This window comes from Mobula birostris, chromosome 6, assembly GCF_030028105.1.
Source record: "Mobula birostris isolate sMobBir1 chromosome 6, sMobBir1.hap1, whole genome shotgun sequence".
Lineage (NCBI taxonomy): Eukaryota > Metazoa > Chordata > Chondrichthyes > Myliobatiformes > Myliobatidae > Mobula > Mobula birostris.
In genome coordinates this window covers 64,879,645-64,903,223 of record NC_092375.1, presented here as the reverse complement: position 1 = coordinate 64,903,223, position 23,579 = coordinate 64,879,645, and the positions used below count along the sequence as shown (strand labels likewise).

General features: G+C 41.7%; 1 protein-coding gene across 5 annotated transcripts in view; it reads right to left on the bottom strand.

Moving 5' to 3' along the window:
• LOC140199074 (ADP-ribosylation factor-like protein 13B) overlaps positions 1 to 23,579 on the bottom strand; it is a 79,609-nt gene that overhangs the window by 16,797 nt on the left and 39,233 nt on the right. For all 5 annotated transcript variants that reach the window (XM_072260542.1, XM_072260540.1, XM_072260541.1 and 2 more), the window contains 2 exons: positions 10,584 to 10,689; positions 862 to 1,064 (listed from right to left, as the gene is read on the bottom strand). In XM_072260542.1, the coding sequence (XP_072116643.1) occupies positions 862 to 1,064; positions 10,584 to 10,689 (309 nt within the window). The remainder of the gene's footprint in view (positions 1 to 861; positions 1,065 to 10,583; positions 10,690 to 23,579) is intronic.

Below are 23,579 nucleotides of genomic sequence, written 5' to 3'. Positions count from 1 at the left end.
AGTCAGTCATTTATAGGCCAGAATGGTAAATATGGCAAATTCAAACCCCACCCCGCCACCCTGCCAGAGAGATACTTGTGTGACTGTGATTGCATTTAATAGAATCAATGCCTTTTAGAATATAAGAATTTTGTGCACTAGGCATTAAAATAAGGACTCTAAATGTGACCCAGATTCATGTGAACTGTACATTGGTTATACTAATAAATATTTTTTCTTTAAATATTGCTCAATGCATATTATTTACACTTGAACTTTTCCATAATTTTTAGAAATGTAAAGGTTGAATTTTGACATCTTAATGGACTAGAAACAAAGGGGACTGCCAGTGGGCAGCAGAACAAAAGTATCCTGCAGTCCAACTAGCAGAACCGCTTTGAAAACAGAACATAAACACAGCATTTTCAACATCCTGGCAAATGGTACTGAGTGAGTGTAGTGACAACACACACGGCTCAGTTTCAGAAGCAATATTTAAAGCCTCAATGCCAGCAAAACATCTATAGGATTTTAAAATCTGGCTGCACCACACCAGGGAAGCAGAATGTGGATTACACATGAATCAAGGCTGTCCCAGGATTGATTAACTCTTCACTGGATATGTCCCTAGGCACTCTTCGATTGATGAAAGGAAAACCCCATTCTTTGAAAGAAAGAGAAATCTCAGATGTTCTGGAATGGAAAGTCTCACCTTGAGAACAGATGTCCCAAAGACAGAGTAACTGAAAGAAGGTAATAGCAATTTTAAAAAATGATAAGCTGGGGAAATTTCAAAGAGCTTGAAAGAAATGTTTCAAAAGTCATAATGTTGAAGATTAGAAATTTTTTAAGTAAGGCAAGCATAACTGTTTGATCTTTTACCTCTCCTCTTGGATTTTTCGTACTCTTTCTGCACGTTCTCGTTTCTCTTGGTCTTCCCGTGCCTTCTGCACCATTGTATCTCTTTCAACCCGTTCTTGAAGGTTATCATAATCCTTTGCTATGGTAACCAAAAGCCAATTAAGGCCTTTCTTAATTGCCTTGTCCAATGTTTTTCCATATCCCCAAAGAGCAGAACATGGTTGCTATTGATACAAATGGGAAAAAAATATGCTCAGTGAACAATTACTACTTCACTAAAAAGGACAACACGTGTTGAGATGCATTTTCCATTTGCATTTAAGCAGACAGAATCTGCAATAGAAACAGATCATTTGAAGAAACTGCTGTTTCAACATTGTCCGGAAATCAAGTTCCATAACTTTGTGATGTATTTGACAACTGTAAGGTTGACATAATTGTTTATATTCTTTCACTGCTTTGAAAGCATGAGTTCAATGAACTGAATTATCCTTCATTAGTTTCTAGGATTCTGTGATTTACTTTTTAACCAATGTTTTACAAAGCTTGGGATGCACAGTTGTTTAACACTAGTGATAAGAGGAATTATTAGAATTGTGTAGAAGCCTCTCGGATTTGACTGCAACCAGAGGAGAATGTACAGTTCCCATAGTGCAACTGCACCAGTCCCATGAAATAATGGCCACGCAACCTACAGATGTCCTTGAAGATTTATTTTTATTTCTCTCTTTCTTCAGCAGACACCGTGAAAACTACAAGAAAATAAAAGACATAAAGGGTTTGAAACATATATCTCTCAGTCTTTTAAAGTCTCTCAAGCTAGTGTCTGCCGATAAACAGGCTCAACACGTCAGCAAAACAGAAGTGTGCTGAAATCAAATAAAATCACTGAAAACGTATCACACTGTCCATGTAAAGGCACATCAACAACATTATGCACAATAGAAAACAAATTTTAAAAAAGCAATTACCGTGTGCACCTCTTGGAGCACATGCAGAATAAGATTATTTTAGGACCATAAGTCTTTCTCTGCCTCCATGTTGGTTCTGACCCATAATGCCACAGTCATGCTCTTATTAAACTCTGGTCATGTGAGCCATTACGCTCTACAGTAAATAAAACCTTATGTAAAAAGCACAAAATTCTTAATCAAACAATATTTTAAGGTAATATGTTTTAAACAATTTTTTTTATGAATGTTACCCTTTTAACATCTTATTTATTACATTTTTAATCTTTTTTACAGCTATGAACTCAAATACTTATGAATTTATGACAGAAACATAAAATAAACATCTCATTGAAACACGTCTCTGAGACAGTTACACATCGCTTCAGCGATCATCTTGAATTGTGTGATTCTGAGGTTTGGTTTCAATAGAATTTGGGGTCTGGAAAAGATTATTTAAATATGCAACTGGGATGGTGGATGTCAAACAATGTCTTTGCCGCTGCAAGGTTGGAAGTAGCAGTACTGCATGGGTGCAAGGGCTGCAAAGGTTAACTATGACACAACAGGCATTCTGCAAACTGACAACAAGAATAGCAGCAGGTATTGAATTGAAAATACACTTGGACTAAGATGTTAACTGTCCTGTGCTATCACCAGTGGGATCATCAGTTGACTTGCCACCTGTCTTCAGGAGTTTCGGCCCGCTTATGGTCAAGACTCCCTCAAGGTGGTGGGCCAGCAATGCTAAAGCACCACCTCCCACTGGTGAGCTTAAAAACTTGGCATATGCTTCTATCAGAGTTGTTGGTCGCTTCCATCCAACAGATAGTCTGCTCTTCAGGTGTCCATGCAACTACTGAAGGGTTTGCAAAAGATGTATACACTGTCTGACTATCTGCCCCTCTGGACATACTTGGTCCACACCCATGATGATCCTGTCTCTGCTGCCTCAGCTACACCCCTGCTGGTTGACTTGATCTTTCCTCTAGCGAAGTCAAGGTCACACAGCCACTTCTGGAAAGTGAACACCATAAAGCCACGGCAACCTACTTTGAATGGATAGCATGAGACCTTCCACCCTCTGTCTCTGCACTCTGATCTTAATTCTGCATACTTGGTTAACTTGCGCTCATGGGCTTCATCGATGTTGTCTTCCCAGGGGACTGTGAATTAACCAATAACTGGTGTCAGACCAAACGATTATATCTGGACGCAACGTGGTGAAAGCTATTTGCACCGGGAAACTGCTTTTCCCATCCAGGTCAGCCTTGACACACCAATCATTGGCTGAAGAAAGTATGCTTGATATATTTAGGTATATTAAGCATCACACATAAAATGCTAGAGGAACTCAGCATGTCAGGTAGCATCTATGGAAATGAATAAACAGTCAACATAACAGGCAAAACCCTTCTTCAGGACTGTAAAGGAAGGGGGAAGACGACAGAATAAAAAGGTGGGGAGGGGAAGGAAGATAGGTAGGATCTGATAGGTGAAGCCACATGGGTAGGAAAGGTAAAGGGCTGGAGAAGAAGGAATCTGATAAGGAGAGGAGAATAGACCATAGGAGAAAGGGATGGAGGAAGGTACTCGGGGGGGGGGGGGGGCGGGGTGGCTAGGCAGGTGATAAGAGGTAGGGAAATAGAAGAGGGAAGGGGGAAAGAAAAATGTTTTTATCAGAAGGAGATGGGTACCATAGGACAAGGTTTTGAGGGGAATGCAGGAAATTGGGACTAGGTGGTACTGTAGTTGACATGGACTTATTGGGCTGAAGGGCCAGTTTCAGTGCTGTATTGCTCTATGACTCCTTAAAAACATGGAAGTACTTAGGATGTATGCAGTGAAGATTCATTGCTGTATGCTGAGATATCAAGTAAGCAAGGCCTCTGTCATCTGCAGTTTGACCTTATTGCAAAGTACTGAACTGTCTGAGTGCTCTAAAGTGCTTGATTATGGAAGACATTTCCCAATAGCTAGAGTTTGGAACTAAGTGTCAAAATTTCAAACATAGGATTGGAATGAGGAGAAATTTCTTCAGTCAGAGGATGATTTGCAAGTCTGTAACACAGAGGGCTGTAGAGGCTCACTGTATTCAAAAATAAGAATAACGCAGATATTTAGATTTCTGCTTGTGGTAGAAGATCAATATTCTTGAGGGACCACATAGCCTATTCCCATTTCTTTTTTATATTGAGTTATCTCATGTTTTTGAATTATATACTCAGTGGCCACTTTATTTGGTACCCCTGCTTGTTAATGCAAATATCGAATCAGGCAATCATATGTCAACAAATGCACAAAACCGTAGACATTGTCAAGAGGTTCAGTTGTTCAGAAAAAAATTATCAGAATGGAGAAGAAATGTGATTGAAATGACTGACTGTGGAATGATTGTTGGTGCCAGATGGAGTGTTTTGAGTATCTCAGAAACTGCTGATCTGGATTCTTAAACACACAGCATTCCCTAGAGCAGCGGTCCCCAACCACCGGGCCGCAAGGCTTGCGCTACCGGGCCGCGAGGAAACGATATGATTTGACGATAGGAGTCAGCGGCACCTTTCCTCATCCCCTGTCACGCACTGTTGAGCTTGAATGCACGCGAGATCATTACCCGCGCGTCATCCATGTCAGAGCGGGAAGGAGATCAACTCCATGAGCTTGCAAATGACGGCGGGCTGAAAAGTATGTTTGACATAACATCACTGCCGGCATTCCGGATCAAAGTCAAGGCTAAATATCCTGAGATAGTCAAGAAAGCACTGAAAACGTTGCTTCCATTTCCGACATATCTCTGCAATGAATGCAACGAAAACTAAATTGCGGAATAGACTGGACATAAGGAACCCCCTTCGAGTATCGCTGTCTCTCGTCACCCTTCGATGGGACCGTCTTGTTGCAGGGAAACAAGCCCAGGTCTCACACTGATTCAGCGATATTGGTGTGTTGAAATGATTTTATATGTTCATACGGGGAAAATATGCCCTGTGTGTTTGATATCCAAACGTTACTTAAAATGTTATGATGCTATTATGTGACTTATATAACCATGGAACAATTACGGCATGGAAACAGGCGATCTCGCCCCTTCTAGTCCGTGCCGAACGCTACTCTCACCTAGTCCCATCAACCTGCACTCAGCCCATAACCCTCCATTCCTTTCCTGTCCATATACCCATCCAATTCTTCTTTAAATGATAATATCGAACCTGCCTCTACCACTTCTACTGGAAGTTCGTTCAACACTTCAAGCTCCCCTGTCCTCCTCTGATATTTGTCTTATCGCTATATTCATGCGAGGAAAATATGCGCTGTGTGTTTAATATTAAATTCATTAGATAAACCCTTTTAGAAAGGAAATTGAGTGTATTAGCCACTTATCACCTATATTCCGGTTGTGATTAATACGCCGCCGCCAACAGAATCGGCAAAAACAATTTTTAAGAAATCGGCACATAAACGCATGCGCACTGGTGCCCGCGCAAGGCTTCATGGTCATTGTAGTCTTTCTCGGGGTAACCCGACGTATTTGACTGCTACTCTTGTACGTTGGCAACCCTCTTCCCTCCCCCCACTCGGCTGGTCCGCAGTACGAAAAAGGTTGGGGATCCCTGCCTTAGAGTTCACAGAGAATGATGCAAAAAACAAAAACAAAAAACTAGCGAGCAGCAGTTCTGTGGGCAAAACTGCCTTATTAATGAGAGAAGTCAGAGGAGAATAGCCAGACTGGTTCAAGCTGACGGGAAGGCAACAGTAATTCAGATAACATCGCATTACAATGGGGGTGAGAAGAAGAGCATCTCTGAGCACACAGCACATCGAACCTCAAAGTGGATGGGCTACAACAGCAGAAGACGATGGACATACATTCAGCGGCCACTTTATGAGATACAAGAGGTACCCAATAAGGTGGCCGCTGAATGTATGTCAATAATACAGCTGAGTGTATTAGGTGACTAAGGGAGACAAAACCTTTAGCTTTGAGAAGAAGTTCTGTGATAGTAATTAATACACATCATAGAAAGAACTTTAATAAGCCAATCAAATAATTTTAAGCCTCAACTGCTTCCCTGGGCAGAGATTTCCATAGATTCAATCCTCTGTGGAAAACGCAATTCCTCCTCATCTCAGTCCTATATCTAATCCCCAAAATATTGAGGCTATAGTCCCCCAGTTCTAGTTCTACCTACCAATGGAAGCAACTTTTCTGCTTCCATCCCTTTCACAATTTTATATGTGCTTAAAAGATTCCCTCTACTCATTGTTCTGAATTCCAGTGAATATAGTCCCAGGCAACTGCATCTTTTCTTGTAGGATAACCCCATCATCTCTGGCATTAACCTGGTGAATCTCCTCCACATCACCTTCAAAGCTAGTATATACTTTCTCAAGTCAGGAGACCAGAGCCACATGCAGTACTTCAGCTGTGACCTCCGTAGTACCCTGTATAGTTGCAGCATGATCTCTCTGCTCTTAAATTCAATTTCTCTTGCAATAAAGGACAACACTGCCTTCCTGTTAACCTGTTGTATCTGCAAACCAATCTTTTGTGATTCATACACAAGCACTCCCTAGAACCTCTGCACATCAGCATGCTGCAATCTTTCACCATTAAAAAAATCCCATCTTCCCATTTTTCCTTCTAAAGTGGGTGACTTTGCATTTCCCAGCATTGTACTCCATCTGATCAACTCGGCTCCATTCACTTATATACCTCTGCAGACTCTTCATATCCTCTGCACAATTTAGTTTTCCCACTCTATATAGTTCATCGGCAAACACTGCATTTGGTCCCCTCTTCCAAATGGTTAATGTACAAACACTTTGTATATTGTGAACAGCTGCGGGCCCAGCACCAATCCCTGCAGCACACTGTTCACCAGAGAAACCTATTTATCCCAACTGTATGTCTCTTATTAGTTAACCAATACTCTTCTTATGGCGTACCTCAACTTCCTAAGTCTTTTCTACCATATCAAACGCGTCTGAAAATCCAAGTATAGAACATCCATCCACTGCACTTATTATACCCTCAAAGAACTCCAGTACGTTTGGCAAACAGGACTTGCGCTTCCTGAGGAAACCGCCACTATCCAGTCATCTCACCATTTCTTCCTTAGTGATAGCTTAAAGCATTTTGCTGACTACAGATGTTAAGCTAACTGGCCTATAGTTAACTGCCTTTTGCCTATATCCTTTTTTTTAAAAAAACAGTAGTTGACATTCAGTGTCTTCCAATCTGCCAGGACCTGCCCAGAGTCCAGATAATTTTAGTAGATTATCAGAAACACTTCTACTATAATTTATGCCATTTCTTTCAGTACCCTGGTATGCATTCCATCAGGACCAGGGGCCCGACCTACTTCTAAGGCCACTAGTTTGTGCAGCACTACCTCTTTAGTATTAACGACTGTATCGAGGTCTTCACCTGCCATTGCATCCATTAGATTAGATTCAACTTTATTGTCATTGTGCCGAGTACAGACGCAAAGCCAATGAAATGCAGTTAGCATCTAACCAGAAATGCAAAGAATAGTGTTATATACAAAATAACTGCAAATAAAAAGTAACTGCTGCAGTACACAGATATAAAAGTACTGAGACAGTACAATATGGGTGCAACACTGCTGAGCGCTGTGATGTGAGGTTCAGCAGGGTCACAGCCTCAGGGAAGAAGCACTTCCTCAGCCTGCTGGTGCGAGAGCGGAGGCTCCTGTAGTGCCTACCAGATGGGATGAGAGTAAAAAGTCCATGGTTAGGGTGAGATGCATCCTTGATAATGCTTTTCGCCCCGCCCAGGCAGCGATTATGGTAGATGTTTTCAATGGTGGGGAATCGGGTGCCGATAATCCGCTGGGCAGTTTTCACCACAGGCTTGAGTGCTTTGCGGTCTGATACGGGACAATTGGCACACCACACTGAGATACAGTTGGTGAGTATGCTCTCAATGGTACAGTGGTAAAAGTCCGTCAGTCTCCTGGGACAGAGGTGAGCTTTCTTGCTGCTCCGCAAGAAATAAAGGCGCTATTGCACCTTTTTGATCAGGATGGAGGAGTTCAGGGACCAGGTGAGATCCTCGGAAATGTGGACACCAAGGAATTTCAAGCTTGATACACGCTCCACTACAGCTCCGTTGATGTAGATGTGGACGTGATGTGAGTGTGGCTCCTAGCATGCCTGAAGTCCATTATGATTTCCTTGCTCTTCTGGGTGTTAAGGGCCAGGTTGTTGTTGGCACACCACGCGGCCAGGTGCTGGACCTCATCCCTGTAGGCCGTCTCGTCATCCCCTCTGATCAGACCAACCACCGTGGTGTTGTCTGCAAACTTGATGATGGAGTTAGAACCATGTACAGGAACGCAGTCATAGGTGAAAAGGGAGTACAGAAGAGAGCTCAGCACACAGCCTTGAGGCACGCCAGTGTTCATGGTGAGAGTGGAGGAGGAGAGGTTGGCTAACTTAACTGATTGGGGTCTGTTAGTCAGAAAGTCCAAGGTTCAATTGCAGAGGGATGATGAGCATTATATCTCTCTTTCCCATATTTGAGATGTCCTCCATCGTGAAAAGTGACACAATATAGTCATTCAAAGCCTCAGCCATCTCCACATTACCCACTATTAATTTGCCTTCTCATCTTCCAAGGAGCCTACATTCACTTTACATAATTACAAAAAAAAATACTGTTTTAAATTTTACTTTACTCTCATAATCTATATTATCTTATTGCTTGCTTAGTGGATTCTTTTTTTTGAGATACAGCCTGGTAACAGGTCCTTCCAGCCCGAAGAGCCCACAATATCCAATTAGACACGTGTGACCAATTAATCTATTAACCAGTATGTCTTTGGAATATGGGAGGAAACCCACAAGGTCACGAGGAAGACACACAAACTCCTTCAGACGTCGGCGGAATTGACACCAGATTGCTGGCTCTGTCATAGCATTATGCTAACTGCTACACTACCTACCATTTGGCTCAACCCACGCTAACTGTTCTTGCTTTTAACTAGAATATAATTTTCTTGAGCACTGTGAAAAAACCTGATTTCCACTGTTCCACAAATTTCCCACATATAGTATGTGTACACGAACCAACCCACCCTGACTCAGGCATCCGTTAGTCCTGCGAGACCATGGATCTGCACCTGGAAAGTCTTCACTGTCCAGGGCGCAGGCCTGGGCAAGGTTGTATGGAAGACCAGTAGTTGCCCATGCTGCAAGTCTCCCCTCCCCACGACACCGATGTTGTCCAAGGGAAGGGCATTAGGACCCATATAGCTTGGCATTAGTGTCGTCGCAGAGCACCGTGTGGTTAAGTGCCTTGCTCAAGGACACAACACGCTGCCTGGGCTGGGGCTCGAACTCACGACCTTCAGGTCGCTAGTCGAATGCCTTAACCACTTGGCCACGTGCCCACTACTTAGTCATAATACATGGGTTTTAGATTGAAAATGGTTGTTGTGATGTATCTAGTGTGGTAGCGTGGTGGATAGTGCTTGTGGCTCTCACTTTAGCTTCTACTGCTGGCTAGCAGACTTGCACATCCATCTCTCCATTTGGCAAGTCTCTCCCTGCCAGCATACGGCCTCTCCAACAGCAAGCCTCATGTACTGCCCTCTCACTGGTGACACACAGAAACGGACTCCTTTCAGACAAAGGCTGAACTACAGAAGACGGGGAGGAGATCTGACCCGTGCACATGCAGCACGCTGACGCACTGGTGTGTAGACACGCCCTGGTGCTTGTGAACCAGATCCCCAGCTATGGGTAAATAGCTCCACTACATTGTGAGCAGCCTCAGGAGAGGCGCCGACGACGGAAGTGAACTCAGACAGCAAATCCAGAGTGGAGTGCCTAAGACAGCTGGACACCATTGAACATCCTTACGGCAGCTCCTGCAGCCAAGCTGGTGGATTACACTGGTGAAGCAGAGAGAGGGATCTTGACAACTGGGCATCTCAGGATCTCCATACCTTCCGTCCAGGCTTGTGATCTTGATCATCACCCATTGTCCTTCGAGACAGTCAGATGCCAACCACAGTTTGAACTATTGTACCTTCCAAATGAATGGGATATTCAACCAAACTGTGTTCACTCTTTCCAAAGGATCCTGAACTATGAGGTAGTTAATGTTAACAGGCTCGTTAAATGGGACCAGATCTAAGATATATTTTCCTTTGCATGTTTAGTAATATTCTATTCAAGAAATCCTAATCTTTCTTTGAGCATTAAAAAAATACATTAGGATTTTAATAAAAGAGAATATATACGTCATGCCTGCTTAACCTGGAAATTGAACAAAAATCCATAAATGAAGGCTGCTGTTGATGTAATTTTTAGAAAGTAACTACTGCCAAATCTTTCTGCAGCTTCATGTACCAAAATATTGATGGGAATACAAAATCTGGTCTTATTAGATATTAAGTTATATTTAAATATTAAAGTAAGCAAATTAAATATCAATGTTGACGGTGTTGAGGTATTGTTTCCATTCAGACAATATGAATGGGAACAAATACTGAGTGCAAATATAGTAGCAGTAACAATTAGTAGCTCAGAAACACAAATCACGAAGTGTAATAATGAGATCTACATTTGTGAGCTGGGAAATACAATATAAACCCATAAAAATCAATAATATGTTCTCTTTTTGGACTTTATTACCTTCGTTCAGGAAAGACATTAAGATGATAGAGAGGAAAGAAAAAAATCACTGTGATAACACAACGGCTTTAACAGTGAAGAAGAATGGAAAGGATTTTTATTGAAGTCATTGACTGCACAGGTACTTACAATTTTGCAGCAGCTTTTATTTTCATTGACCAACTTCTCCAATGAAAGGCGCTCTATGAGTTCAGCCTCTCCTAAAGCACCAACACAATCTTGTTTGTTTGCCAATCTAAAATAGACAAAGCATTGATTATATTTCAATTTAACTGTTCATTTTACCAATAGTAATAACATACTTGGTGAATTATCAGACACTTAGAAAATGGGCTAAATTATCATTTGGGCATTTGCAACTGAACTTCCTGGGATGCTCTAGGGTGATCTCATATTTTTCACATTTCTTGAAGGAAGATTAGTCTTTAAAGGGATTAGACAGTCATTAGTTCATATACAGTGGTATGCAAAAGTTTGGGCACCCCGGTCAACATTTGTTACTGTGAATAGCCATGCGAGTAAAACATGACCTGATTTCCAAAAAATATGAAGTTAAAGATGACAGATTTCTTTAATATTTTAAGCAAGATTACTTTTTTTATTTCCATCTTTTACAGTTTCAAAATAACAAAAAGGGAAAAGGGCCCGAAGCAAAAGTTTGGGCACCCTGCATGGTGAGTACTTAGTAACACCCTCTTTGGCAAGAATCGCAGCTTGTAAGTGCTTTCTGTAGCCAGCTAAGAGTCTTTCAATTCTTGTTTGGGGGATCTTCACCCATTCTTCCTTGCAAAAGGCTTCTAGGGTCGTGAGATTCTTGGGCCGTCTTGCATGCACTGCTCTTTTGAGGTCTATCCACAGATTTTCGATGATGTTTAGGTCAGGGGACGGTGAGGGCCAAGGCAAAACCTTCAACTTGCGCCTCTTGAGGTCATCCATTATGGATTGTGAGGTGTGTTTAGGTTCATTACCCCGTTGCACAAGCCATCCTCTTTTCATTGTCAGCTTTTTTACAGATGGTGTGATGTTTGTTTCCAGAATTTGCTGGTATTTAATTGAATTAATTCTTCCCTCTACCAGTGAAATGTTCCCCGTGCCACTGGCTGCAACACAAGCCCAAAGCATGACCGATCCATCCCCGTGCTTAACAGTTGGAGAGGTGTACTTTGCATGAAATTCTGCACCCTTTTTTCTCCAAACATACCTTTGCTCATTGCAGCCAAAAGGTTCTATTTTAACTTCATCAGTCCACAGGACTTGTTTCCAACATGTATTAGGCTTGTTTTAGATGTTCCTTTGTAAACTTCTGACGCTGAATTTTGGCCACAATGGACAAAGGTATGTTTGGAGAAAAAAGGGTACAAAAGGAAGGAAACATCATCAAAAGAGCAGTGCATACAAGACGACCCAAGAATCTCACAGAACTAGAAGCCTTTTGCAAGGAAGAATGGGTGAAAATCCCCCAAACAAGAATTGAAAGACTCTTAGCTGGCCACAAAAAATTTATGGGCAGAACTGAAAAAGTGTGTGCGAGCAAGGAGGCCTACAAACTGTAACCTGACTCAGTTACACCAGTTCTGTCTGGAGGAATGGGACAAAATCCCAGCAATTTACTGTGAGAGGCTTGTGGAAGGCTATTCCAAAGCGTTTGACCCAAGTTAAACAATTTAAAGGCAATGCTACCAAATACTAACAAAGTGTATGTAAACTTCTGACCCACTGGGAAAGTGATGAAAGAAATAAAAGCTGAAATAAATCATTCTCTCTATTATTATTCTGACATTTCACATTCTTAAAATAAAGTAGTGATCCTAACTGAGCTGAGACAGGGAATGTTTTCTAGGATTAAATGCCAGGAATTGTGAAAAATTGAGTCTAAATGTATTTGGCTAAGATGTATGTAAACTTCTGACTTCAGCTGTGTATAATAATCTCAGCAATTAGGCTTCAAAGGAAATCTTATACACAAATTTAGACATGTTTCTATGAAACAACATATTTTTGCATTTTAGCTTTGAGCATAATTAAAAAAAACCTCTGCTAGCATCTGAGCAGCTGTCCATGCCACGATAAGGCCACCCTCGGGTTGCAGGAGCAACATCTTATATTCCATCTGCATAGCCTCCAACCTGATTGTTCCCCACTCTGGCCCCTTCGCTCACCTTCCCTGCCTATCACCTCTACCTGGGTCCCCTCCTCCTACCCTTTCTCCTATGTCTACCTCTCTCCCATCAGATTCGTTCCTCTCCCTCTCTTTACTTTTCCTACCCACTTGGCTTCACCTATCACCTTCCAGCTATCCTTCCCCTCTCCCTACCTTTTTATTTTGTCATCTCTTCCACCCTACCCCACCTCTGCATTTCCCATCCTCAAGAAGGGTCTCAGCCTGAAATGTCAACGGTTCATGCATTTCCATAGATGCTGCCTGACCAGCATTTTGTGTGTGTTGCTTTGGATTTACAGCATTTGCAGAATTTATTGTGTTTAAGATTCATGGTAAGTTGATGCAAAGCATTTTTTGTGCATAAAGCTGGTAGATATTTAAATAGAAAGAAAAAAGAAATTAGCTTTATTTGTCACATGTACAAGAAAACACTGAAACAGGCAGTGAAGTGTATCATTTGCATTAAATAAAATCAGCAAGGATTGTGCTACGCAGCCCAAAAGCATCATCATGCTTCTCCAAAACACTGATTTTATTTGAGTTTCATATTTCAAGTAATTTTGAAATCTGTAATAGAATATATTTTTCTCTTACGTCAAGCACTGTACATTATAAAGACAATTCATTTTTAGAACAAGGTAGGAAATTAAGATGTCTCAGGGCTGTTCTTACATTTTGATTCTTTTTTAAATATTGTTGCATCCGACAGTTTAATTCTAGATTAGCCTATAATTGTATCTTTCTTTGCATTCTAACAATTGAAATACAAAGTATAATTCTGGAGAGCTCTGTATGTTTCTTTGCTCTGAAATTACTTACATAAGTGCATACTCATTGGTTAACATGGCACTACTAGTATTGCATAGCTGCTTTCTAATTGGTCAAATCTTATCTATAGATTTAAATGGATTTTTCCTTATCCGAAGGTATAAAACAGCTGAACACAAAGCAGCGCCATCTTAAACTTCTTGAATTTAAGACTTCTGCTTCTAGCTCCTGCTTCTTTCAACACTTAATAAAATGATCGTGAAGGAACAAGTTTTGCCCCCATTTTCTAACTTCTGAAAGAACCTTGGATTTAAACATCAAAATCCAACAAGTGGCGAAGTCAGCAGCACGGTTGTGGAGATTTAGAACTTGCAACAATCAAAGCCAAAAGTGAAATTGTCAGAGCCTAAACAAAAGCGGTAAGAATTTCCTCTTTATGTTCCAAGTTATCTGAGAGAGAATTAGTTCTGACTTCAACATCGTCGGATGGGTGCTAGGAGTGAGGACTGCTACACTGCTCTTTTAAAGAAAAGCAACTCGGTAGATCCGCGTGCAAAACTGGTAGAGTGTGGATTAAATATGCAAGCTGATAGACTGTCAAAAATGAAATTTATACAAGCAGTGGAGCACAGATAAACAGATAATAAATTTGCACAGGTCAGCAGAGTGCATGAGAGAATTTACATACTTACAAACTGGCAGAGCATTAAGAGAAAAAAATAAACTTGGGTTGCAGGACAATTTATTAAAATTTTGGCTGTAATACTATAAATACTTCACGATCACCAAATAATAAAAAGAGCGTACAAATTAAGATCGAATTAAAGCAACGTCCGAAGTCGAAAAACCAACTACAGAATCTCCAGTTACATGGGAACAGATATTTGAGCGTTTGAGCTCCTACTTGAATAAAACATTCCATTTGTTAAGTTTAATGCGAGAAACTGGACGGAATATATGATCAATATTGAATCTAATGAAACATAGCTCCTAAATGATACCATGAAAGCACGGGATAAAATCCAGAAAACACCTGCTACTGATTTAGAGATAAAACCGCATGGTCAGTATGATCAAATGTGGAAGCGATTCAAAGAGATAACAGGACAACTAAGGTCTTTCACTAATCAAAAGAAATGCGAACCTTGCTATAAACTACAGAAACAGCATGATAAAGACAGCTATAAAGCATAAAAAGCAAATCAGTGCATTAACTGAACAAGCAAAGTAGCAATACACTTGTAGAATTTTGTGAATAAAACATGAGTCATTTTATGAGCTTGAAAGCCGCAACCCTTTACTTCCATTACGAACAAAACCAAAAGCAGTTGCCTTACACTGACATCATTATGTCAGACACCATCTCTTAAAGTGAACACAACAATTAATGAAGTGGTTTGTGAATTATGTAGAATAGTTTCTATTTATGAACAATATGTAACAATAAATAATTACTTCCGTAGTAATTCAATTGAAGTGTATTCTGCCGAGCTCAGAAGCAAAATAAAACGAAATGTAAAAAGTGCAGCCACGACTTCAAGTGGGTGATCCTGCCAGTGATGCTACTGCTAGTGCTCCGCCCGAGGAAACACCTGCTTCTGAAGCTCCGTCCAAGGAATGAAAACTCACATTGAACAATTGAGTCTCCCCATACAGCACCACCATCCAAACTCTTGAGAATTACACCTAAAATCAGACAGACTCCAGAGACAGTGATACCACCTGAACTCTGAGGAATTACAGGATGGACGTGACAAAAACGCTATAGCAGCCCTGACCGACTCAACGGAGAATGACAGTGATGGAACAATAACATTGACAGCTATGTCACAGCTTGCTCCAATGAAGACCAAAGGAGTGAAGACACGTAGGACTGAAGAGGAAACCAATGTAAATCAATACATTGACCAGTCAGTGACAGATCCATCAACAATTGCTTAACCACTCAAGTCTGCTGAAGGACAGCAAGTCCTCAAACTCTTAGTTAAGAGCAACTCAGTGTTTCAAACTTTAAAGGTGACATTCTGTTCTGCATCTGCATTGTATCCCTGATACAGGTAAACATTTAGCCTGTATGTCAACAAGAAACACGTGATGGCAGTCTCAACTCAGAACATGGAGACTGACAGTGTGCTGTTGATTGTTACTCCAATCATCTGATTCTGTGCACTGATGAGTAAGTGTGTGCCTCCATGTACCTCGAAACAGCATCTTTAACAATCAACTCCAACATCTCCCAACCACTGACATCAGGCTAACTGGCCTATAATTCCCTTTCTTCTGCCTCCCTCATTTCTTGGAAGAGTGGGGTGACATTTGCAATTTTCCAGTCCTCCAGAACAATGTCAGAATATAGTGATTTTTGAAATATCATTAATAATGCCTCCACAATCTCTTCAACTACATTTTTCAGAACCCTCGGGTGTAGTCCATCTGGTCCAAGTGACTCAACTACCTTTAGACCTTTCAGCTTCCCAAGCCCCTTCTCCCTAGTAATAGCAACCACACTCACTTTTTCCCTGACATTTTCAAACTTCTGGCAGACTGCTAGGGTCTTCTCACAGTGAGTACTGATACAAAGTACTTATTACATCTCCAGCATCTTTTTCCAGCAGTCTAGTATTTACTCTCGCCTCTTTTACTAATGTTAAAACATTTGGCATCCTCTTTGACATTATTGGATAGTGTACCTTCACATTTCATCTTTTTGCTCCTTTTTGCATGCAAGGGGAATAAGTGCTACACCTGCCTCTACACCAAAGGATCACTACCATTTAGGGGAGATTTGATAGAGGTGTATAAAATTATGATGGGTATAGATAGAGTGAATGCAAGCAGGCTTTTTCCACTGAGGCAAGGGGAGAAAAAAACCAGAGGACATGGGTTTAGGGTGAGGGGAGAAAAGTTTAAAGGGAAGATTAGGGGAGGCTTCTTCACACAGAGAGTGGTGGGAGTATGAAATGAGCTCTCAGACGAGGTGGTAAATGCTGGTTCTTTTTTAACATTTAAGAATAAATTGGACAGATACATGGATGGGAGGTGTATGGAGGGATATGGTCCGTGTGCAGGTCAGTGGGACTAGGCAGAAAATGGTTCCGCACAGCCAAGAAGGGCCAAAAGGCCTGTTTCTGTGCTGTAGTTTCTATGGTTTCTATGGCATTTTTAGTTGCCTTCTGCAGATTTTCAAAAGCTTCCTAATCCACTATCTTCCCACTACTTTTTGCTCTATTATATGCCATCTCTTTTGCTTTTACGTTGGCTTTGACTTCCCTTGTTAACCACGGTTGTGTCATCCTGCCTTGTTGTTTCTGAAACTGGAATGCTGGCATCGGGAAGCATGGCTCCTGGTACCTCTGTGCAACAGGCAGAACAGAAAACTTTGATCGAAGCCTGTAAGGAAGATCAGCAAATATCTCCACTGATTCCTCCAACCTGAGCATGCAAGGGGAATAAGTGCTACACCTGCCCCTACACCAAAGGATCACTACTATTTAGGGCACCAAACAGTCCTTCCAGGTGAGGCGACACTTCACCTGTGAGTCTTTTGGGTTCATATACTGTGCCCAGTGCTCCTGGTGTGGCTGCATATATAATCGGTGAAACCCCAACGTAGATTGGGAGACCGCTTCACCGAGCACCTATGCTCAGTTCACCAGAAGAAGCAGGATCTCCCAGTGGCCACCCATTTTAATTCCACTTCCCGTTCTGATACGTCAATCCTCTACTATGGCGATGAGGCCACACTCAAGGTGGAGGAACAACACCTTATATTCTGTCAGGGCAACCTCCAATCTGATGGCATGAACATCAATTTCTTAAACTTCCAGTAATGGCCCCTCACCTTCACCATTCCCCATCCCCTTTTCCCTCTCTCACCTCATCGCCTCCCTCTGGTGCTCCTCCCCCCTTTTCTTTCTTCCATGGCCTTCTGTCCTCTCCTATCAGACTCCCCCTTCTCCAGCCCTGTATCTCTTTCAACTTCCCAGCTCTTTACTTCATCTTTCTCCCTCCTGGTTTCACCTATCACCTTGTGTTTCTGTCTTGCCTCCCCCATCTTTTTTTCTCCAGTCCTGTAAAAGGGTCTCGGCCTGAAATGTCGGCTGTACTTTTTTTCCCATAGATGCTGCCTGGACTGCTGAGTTCCTCCAACATTTTGTGTCTGTTGCTCCGATCAAGAATGACCAGTTAATACAAGAACTCATGAATGTCATAATTCAAGTAACGCAAAGAAACTTCCAGAGCTTTCCAGAATTATACTTTGTATTACCACTAGAAGCATATTAAACTGAGCATTGGTTTTTCCATACCACACTCTGATGCAATCAGTTAGGATACTCATCACTGATCATCTACAGAAGTTAGTCAAAGTTCTTGGTGTCATGCCAAATCTACACAAACTTCTAAGTAGAGGTGCTGTTATACCTTCTATATGAAGACCCAGGACAGATGCTCTGATATGTTAGTGCAAAAGAATTTAAAGCAACTGACCCTCTCCAGCTTCATTCTCCAATGAGGGATGTCTCATGGACCTCTGGCTCCTTCCTGCTCGATAATCAGCTTTTTGGTTTTGCTAATTTTGAACGAGAGATGGTTGCTGAGGCACCATTCAACCAGATTCTCTATCTCCCTCCTACATGCTGATTCATCAGTACCTTTGATTCGACCAACAACTGTGCTGTCGTGAGCAAACTTAAATACGCCATTGGAGCTGCACTTAGTGACACAATCATAAGTGTAAAACGAGTAGAGCAGAGGGCGAAGAACACAGCCCTAACATGCATCTGTGCTGATGGTGAGCATGCAGGAGATGATGTTGCCAACACAACACAAAATAATCTGCAGATGCTGGGATCAAAGCAACACTCACAACACGCTGGAGGAACTCAGCAGGTCGGGCAGCATCCGTGGAAACGACGAGTCAATGTCTTGGGCCGGAACCCTTCGTCAGGACTGTAGAGGGCCTCTGCCCCTTCCCTCTACAGTCCTGACGAAGGGTTCCGGCCTGAAACGTTGACTCATTGTTTCCACGGATGCTGCCCAACCTGCTGAGTTCCTCCAGCGTGTTGTGAGTGTTGAGATGATGTTGCCAATCTGCACAATTGGGGTCGACTAGTGAGGAGATTAAGGATCCAGTTGCACAGGGAGCTACCAGGATCATGGAGCTTAGTGATGAATTTCATTGGGGACGACAATGTTGGATACTGAGCTGTAGTCAATGAAGAGCATCCTGACATGTGCATATTCATTGTCCATGTGTTCCAGAATTGAGTGATGAACCAATGAAATGGCATCTCTGGTTGATCGGTTGCGACTGTAGGCAAACTGTAATGGATCCAGGTCACTCCTCAGGCAAGATTTGATATGCTTCCTGACTGACCTCTCAAAGCATATCATCACAGTGGATGTAGGTGATACAGGATAGTAGTCATTGCGGCAAGTTGCCATGTTCTTCCTGAGCAATATGATTGATTCCTGCTTGAAGTAGGTGGGTACCTCAGATTGCTGAAGTGAGAAGTTGAAGATGTCCAATCTCTTACTTTGGCAATCTGAGGTAGTTTTGTAATGAGACTTGCACAAGTCTTCAGTACTTGGCCAGTTACGCTGTCTGGACCAGATGCTTTCTGTAGATTGACCACCCCCCCCCACCCCCCGCCAAAAGGATAGTCTCACATCGGCCTCAAGAGACTTAAGATCACAGGGTCACCAGGAATTGTGGGGATTCATGAAGATGTCTCCATGTTCTGTCAGTCAAAGCAAGAATAGCTTTCAGCCTATCAGGGAACAAAACCTGGTTACTACGGAAAGCGACGGAAGAGATTATGTGCTTTTAGTGATGATCTTTGCTTGCACACAGGCCACACGAGTAGTGGTACCAGAGGAAGGCAACTGCTATTCCTTTGTAAAAGAAAAGCAATCAGGATTATCCTGGGAATTATAGACCAGTCAGCCTTACTTCAGTGGTAAGCAAACATTTGGAGAGGATTCTTAGAAACAGGATTTACAACCATTTGAATAAACATAGCCTGATTAGGGATAGTAGGCATGGCTTTGGGGGGGGGGGGGGGGGAGTGCGGGCGGCAGCAGGTCCTGCCTCACAAGCCAGACTAAATTCTTCAAGAAAGTGACAATGAAGGTAGAACGGTGGATACAGTATCAACATAAATGAATTTTAAGAAGGAATTTGACAAGGTTCCCTTAGGCAGGCTCATTCAGAAAGTCAGGAGGCATTGGATCCAGGGAATCTTGACTGTGTGGATTCAGAATTGGCTTGCTCACAGAAGGCATAAGGTGATAGTTGAGGGGGTGTATTCTGCCTGGAAGTCCATGACTAATGTTCCACAGTAATCAGTTCTGGGACTCACATGCTTCGTGATATTCATAAATGACTTAGATGAGGAAGTGGAAGGGTGGGTTAGAAAGGTGCAGACAACACAAAGATTGGTAGCACTGTGCACAGTGTAGAAAGCTGTCGTAGGTTACTAGGACATTAATAGGATGCAGAGCTGGGCTGAGAAGTGCTAGATGGAGTTCAATCCGGAAAAATGTGAATGATAAACTTCGGAAAGTCAAAGCTGAAGGCAGAGTGCAGGACTAGTGGCAGGATTCTTAGCAGTATGGAGGAACAGAAGGATCTTGGTGTCAATATCGAGAGATCCCTCAAAGTTGTCACGCACGTTGAGAGAATGGTTAAGACGCCATGTGGTGTGTTGGTCTTCATAAGTCAGTGGTTTGCGTTCAAGAGCAAGAAGGTACTGTTGCAGCTCTATAAAACTCTGGTTAGACCACCCTTGAAGTATTGTTTCAATGTTGGTCACCTCATTAAAGGCAGGATATGTCATTTACAAGGATGCTGCCTGGATTAGAGAGCATGCCCTATGTGGAAAGGTTGAGTGTGCTAGGGCTTTTCTCTTTGCAGCAAAGAAGAACGAGAGGAGATTTGATGGGGATGTTTAACTTGATAGGACGCATAGTTAAAGTGGACAGCTAGTGCCTCCCCCCCCACAAAAAATGTGGAAATAGCTAATAGGACAGGCCAAAATTTTAAGATGATTGGAGGAAAGTATAGGGGATGTCAGAGATTGCGTTATTTAAAAAACACAGAGTGGTAAGTACATGAAACACACTGCCAGGGATTGTGGTAGAGGCAGATACATTAGAAACTCTTAGATAGGCACAAGAATGAAAGAAAAATGGAGCACTATGTGAAAGGAAGGGGCTAGACTGATCTTAGAGTAGGTTAAAAGGTTGGGAAAACATCATGGTCCATGGGCCTATACTGTCTGTATTGTTCAATGCTCTATGTTCAAAACTGCAGTCCCTTTTTATGTGCAGTAACAATCGGTTCAACGTTACTTTAAAGGCGCATTCTAGCCTATCTAATCAATTTCAAAGCTTTTGCATTTAAAGAGAAATAGAACTAGAAGCAAAATCAGGTTCAATGTCACTGGCACTTGTTGCGAGATTTGTTGTTTTGTGGCAGCAGTGCAGTGTAATACATAAAAACTATAAATTACAATAAGTACATATAAAAAATTAAATAAGTAGTGCAAAAAAGTGACTTAAAAAACCATACTGATTTAGTGTTCATGGGTCCATTGTCCATTCAAAAATCTGATAGCAGAGTGGAAGAAGCTGTTCCTCAAAACATTGAATGCATGTCTTCCAGCTCCTGTACTTCCTCCTCGATTTTAGCAATGAGGAGAGGGAATGTCCAACGTGAAGGGAGTCCTTAATGATGGATGCTGCCTCTCTGAGACTTTACCTTTTGAAGGTATCCTGGATGCTGGAGAGGCTAGGACCCATGATAGCGCCAGCTGAGTTTACAACTTCCTGCAGCTTTTTCTAATCTTGAGCAGTGGCCCTTTCCATATCAGATGATGATACAACTCGTTAGAATGTTCTTCATGATACATCTGTAAAAGTTTGCAATTGTCTTTGGTGACACACCAATTCTCCACAAACTCCTAACGAAATACAGCTGCTGTTGTGCCTTCTTTGTAATGGCATCAATATGTTGGGTCCAGGATGGATCCTCAACAATGTTGATATCCAGGGTCTTGAAACTGATCACACTTTCCACTTCTGATCCCTCAATGAGGACTGGTGTGTGTTCTCCTCACTTCCCCTTCCTGAAGTCCACAATCAATTCCTTGGTCTTACTGGTACTGAGTGCAAGGTTATTGCTGTGTTACCACTCAATTTAACTCTGATATTAAAGACAATTTCTCCACTTTGGATTTCTTGAGTCATAGAAAAATACAATACAGAAACAGGCCCTTCAGCGCATATAGTCCATGCCAAACCATTTAAACTGCCAATTTCTTTCGACCTGCACTGGGACTATAGGTACTCCTACTATCAATGTATGTATCTGAACTTCTCTTAAACATTGAGATCGAGCTTACATGCACCACCTGTGCTGGCAGCTCATTCCAGTGAAGAAGTTTCCCTCATGTTCCCCTTAAGCTTTACACCTTTCACCCTTAAGCCATGACCTCTAGTTGTAGTCCCACCCAACCTCGATTTAAAAAGCCTGCTTGAATTTACCTTATTTATACCCATCAATGTTGTATACCTCCATCAAATCTCCTCTTAATCTTATACATTCCAAGGAATAAAGTCCTAACCTATTCAATCTTTCCTAATTATCCTATCTATACAGGATAAATATCAGCACAACTATAGTACTGATTTTTCCTTACTTTCTACACAAGGCTGGAGTTAGCTTAGCAATTTTATATGATTTCAGATATTTGACACTTGATGCTGTTTATACGCAAATGAAAAATGAATAATGTCACAATTGCATTACAAGTTCTTTTCACAGACATGGTTGACCAAATAAAGGCTTTGCCTTCATCAAACCATATTTCATTCTTTTAGCATGCTGCTAACTTATTATTTTACCAGTTAAATGCTAGATTAAATTAGGAGATGAAAAAGTAGTTTACAAGGAGCTACTGGATTTCTGCAGTAACCTAAAGCCCCAAAAATACCCAGGGTCACACACTACTGGAAACTGTAGCAGTCATATACAAGATAGGATAAATGAATGAACAATAGGGCATTGATAATAGACAAGCTTGACTCAGTACGCCACAAGCATCTGCATTTCCAGCTTCACTGCTCTTAGTTGCACTGGAAATGAGGCGCAAACCTAATTCCTAATCGATATGCCCTCACGACTTTCCTGGCCATAAATAGCAAACTCTGCCTACAAAAATGCCTAGTACCTAAAGACATCAAATTACTGTGAACATCTTCAATATTCATTAACATTCAGTATCAGACAAAATCTATTAAAAATTAATAAAGAAACATTTCCCCCAAAAATCTAATTTTAATTCATTTAAAGACTAAAACATACTTAAACACAACACGCTAGAGGAACTCAGCAGGTTGCACAGCATCCGTGGAAAAGATCAGTCGACATTTCGGGCCAGAACCCTTTGTCCTGACGGGTTCCGACCTGAAACGTCGACCAATCTTTTCCACAGATGCTGTCCGACCTGCTGAGTTCCTCTAGCATGTTATGTTCTAGTGTTGCTTTGACCCCAGCATCTGCAGATTATTTTGTGTTAACATACTTAAACAGAATTAATCAGATTAATTACACATAACCTACATTACTGTTTCTCTCAGAAACATTCTTCTTCACTGGAATCAACAGAATCACTACTTTATCTTCGAGACTAAAATGGAAAAATAGTCTGCGGACAATATTTACCATTGTTACTGCTGGGAAACTATACGAAATTGGCAGCCTACGTCAGAGTGTAGTCAGAACAACAAAGCGAGAACCTTTCAGGAAGTTTATCACTTCTGCATTCACCTGAAATTCCCTCAAGAACGCTCTGAATTCTCAGTCTTATCCCTCCCGCCAACGATAACTGTGCCCACTGACACAACTTATTCCATTAATTCTGTAAAGATGTTTTGACAATGAGTCAGCTATTTTACTGCAACACACAAGTCATCTAGAAATGAATAATGAAGTGGTATGTAACACTCAGTTTTATTGGCTCGTATATGTCCAGGGGAAATCCCACCCAGCACCTGCCTCAACGCTTCCCATGGAGTCGGTTACCGCCCGAATCAAGCCCAAACATCAATCATCAGCCAGCACACCCAGTAAATTTTACCAAGTACACTTTATAGATATTACTAATTCTATGACATTAATATAAATTTGATAC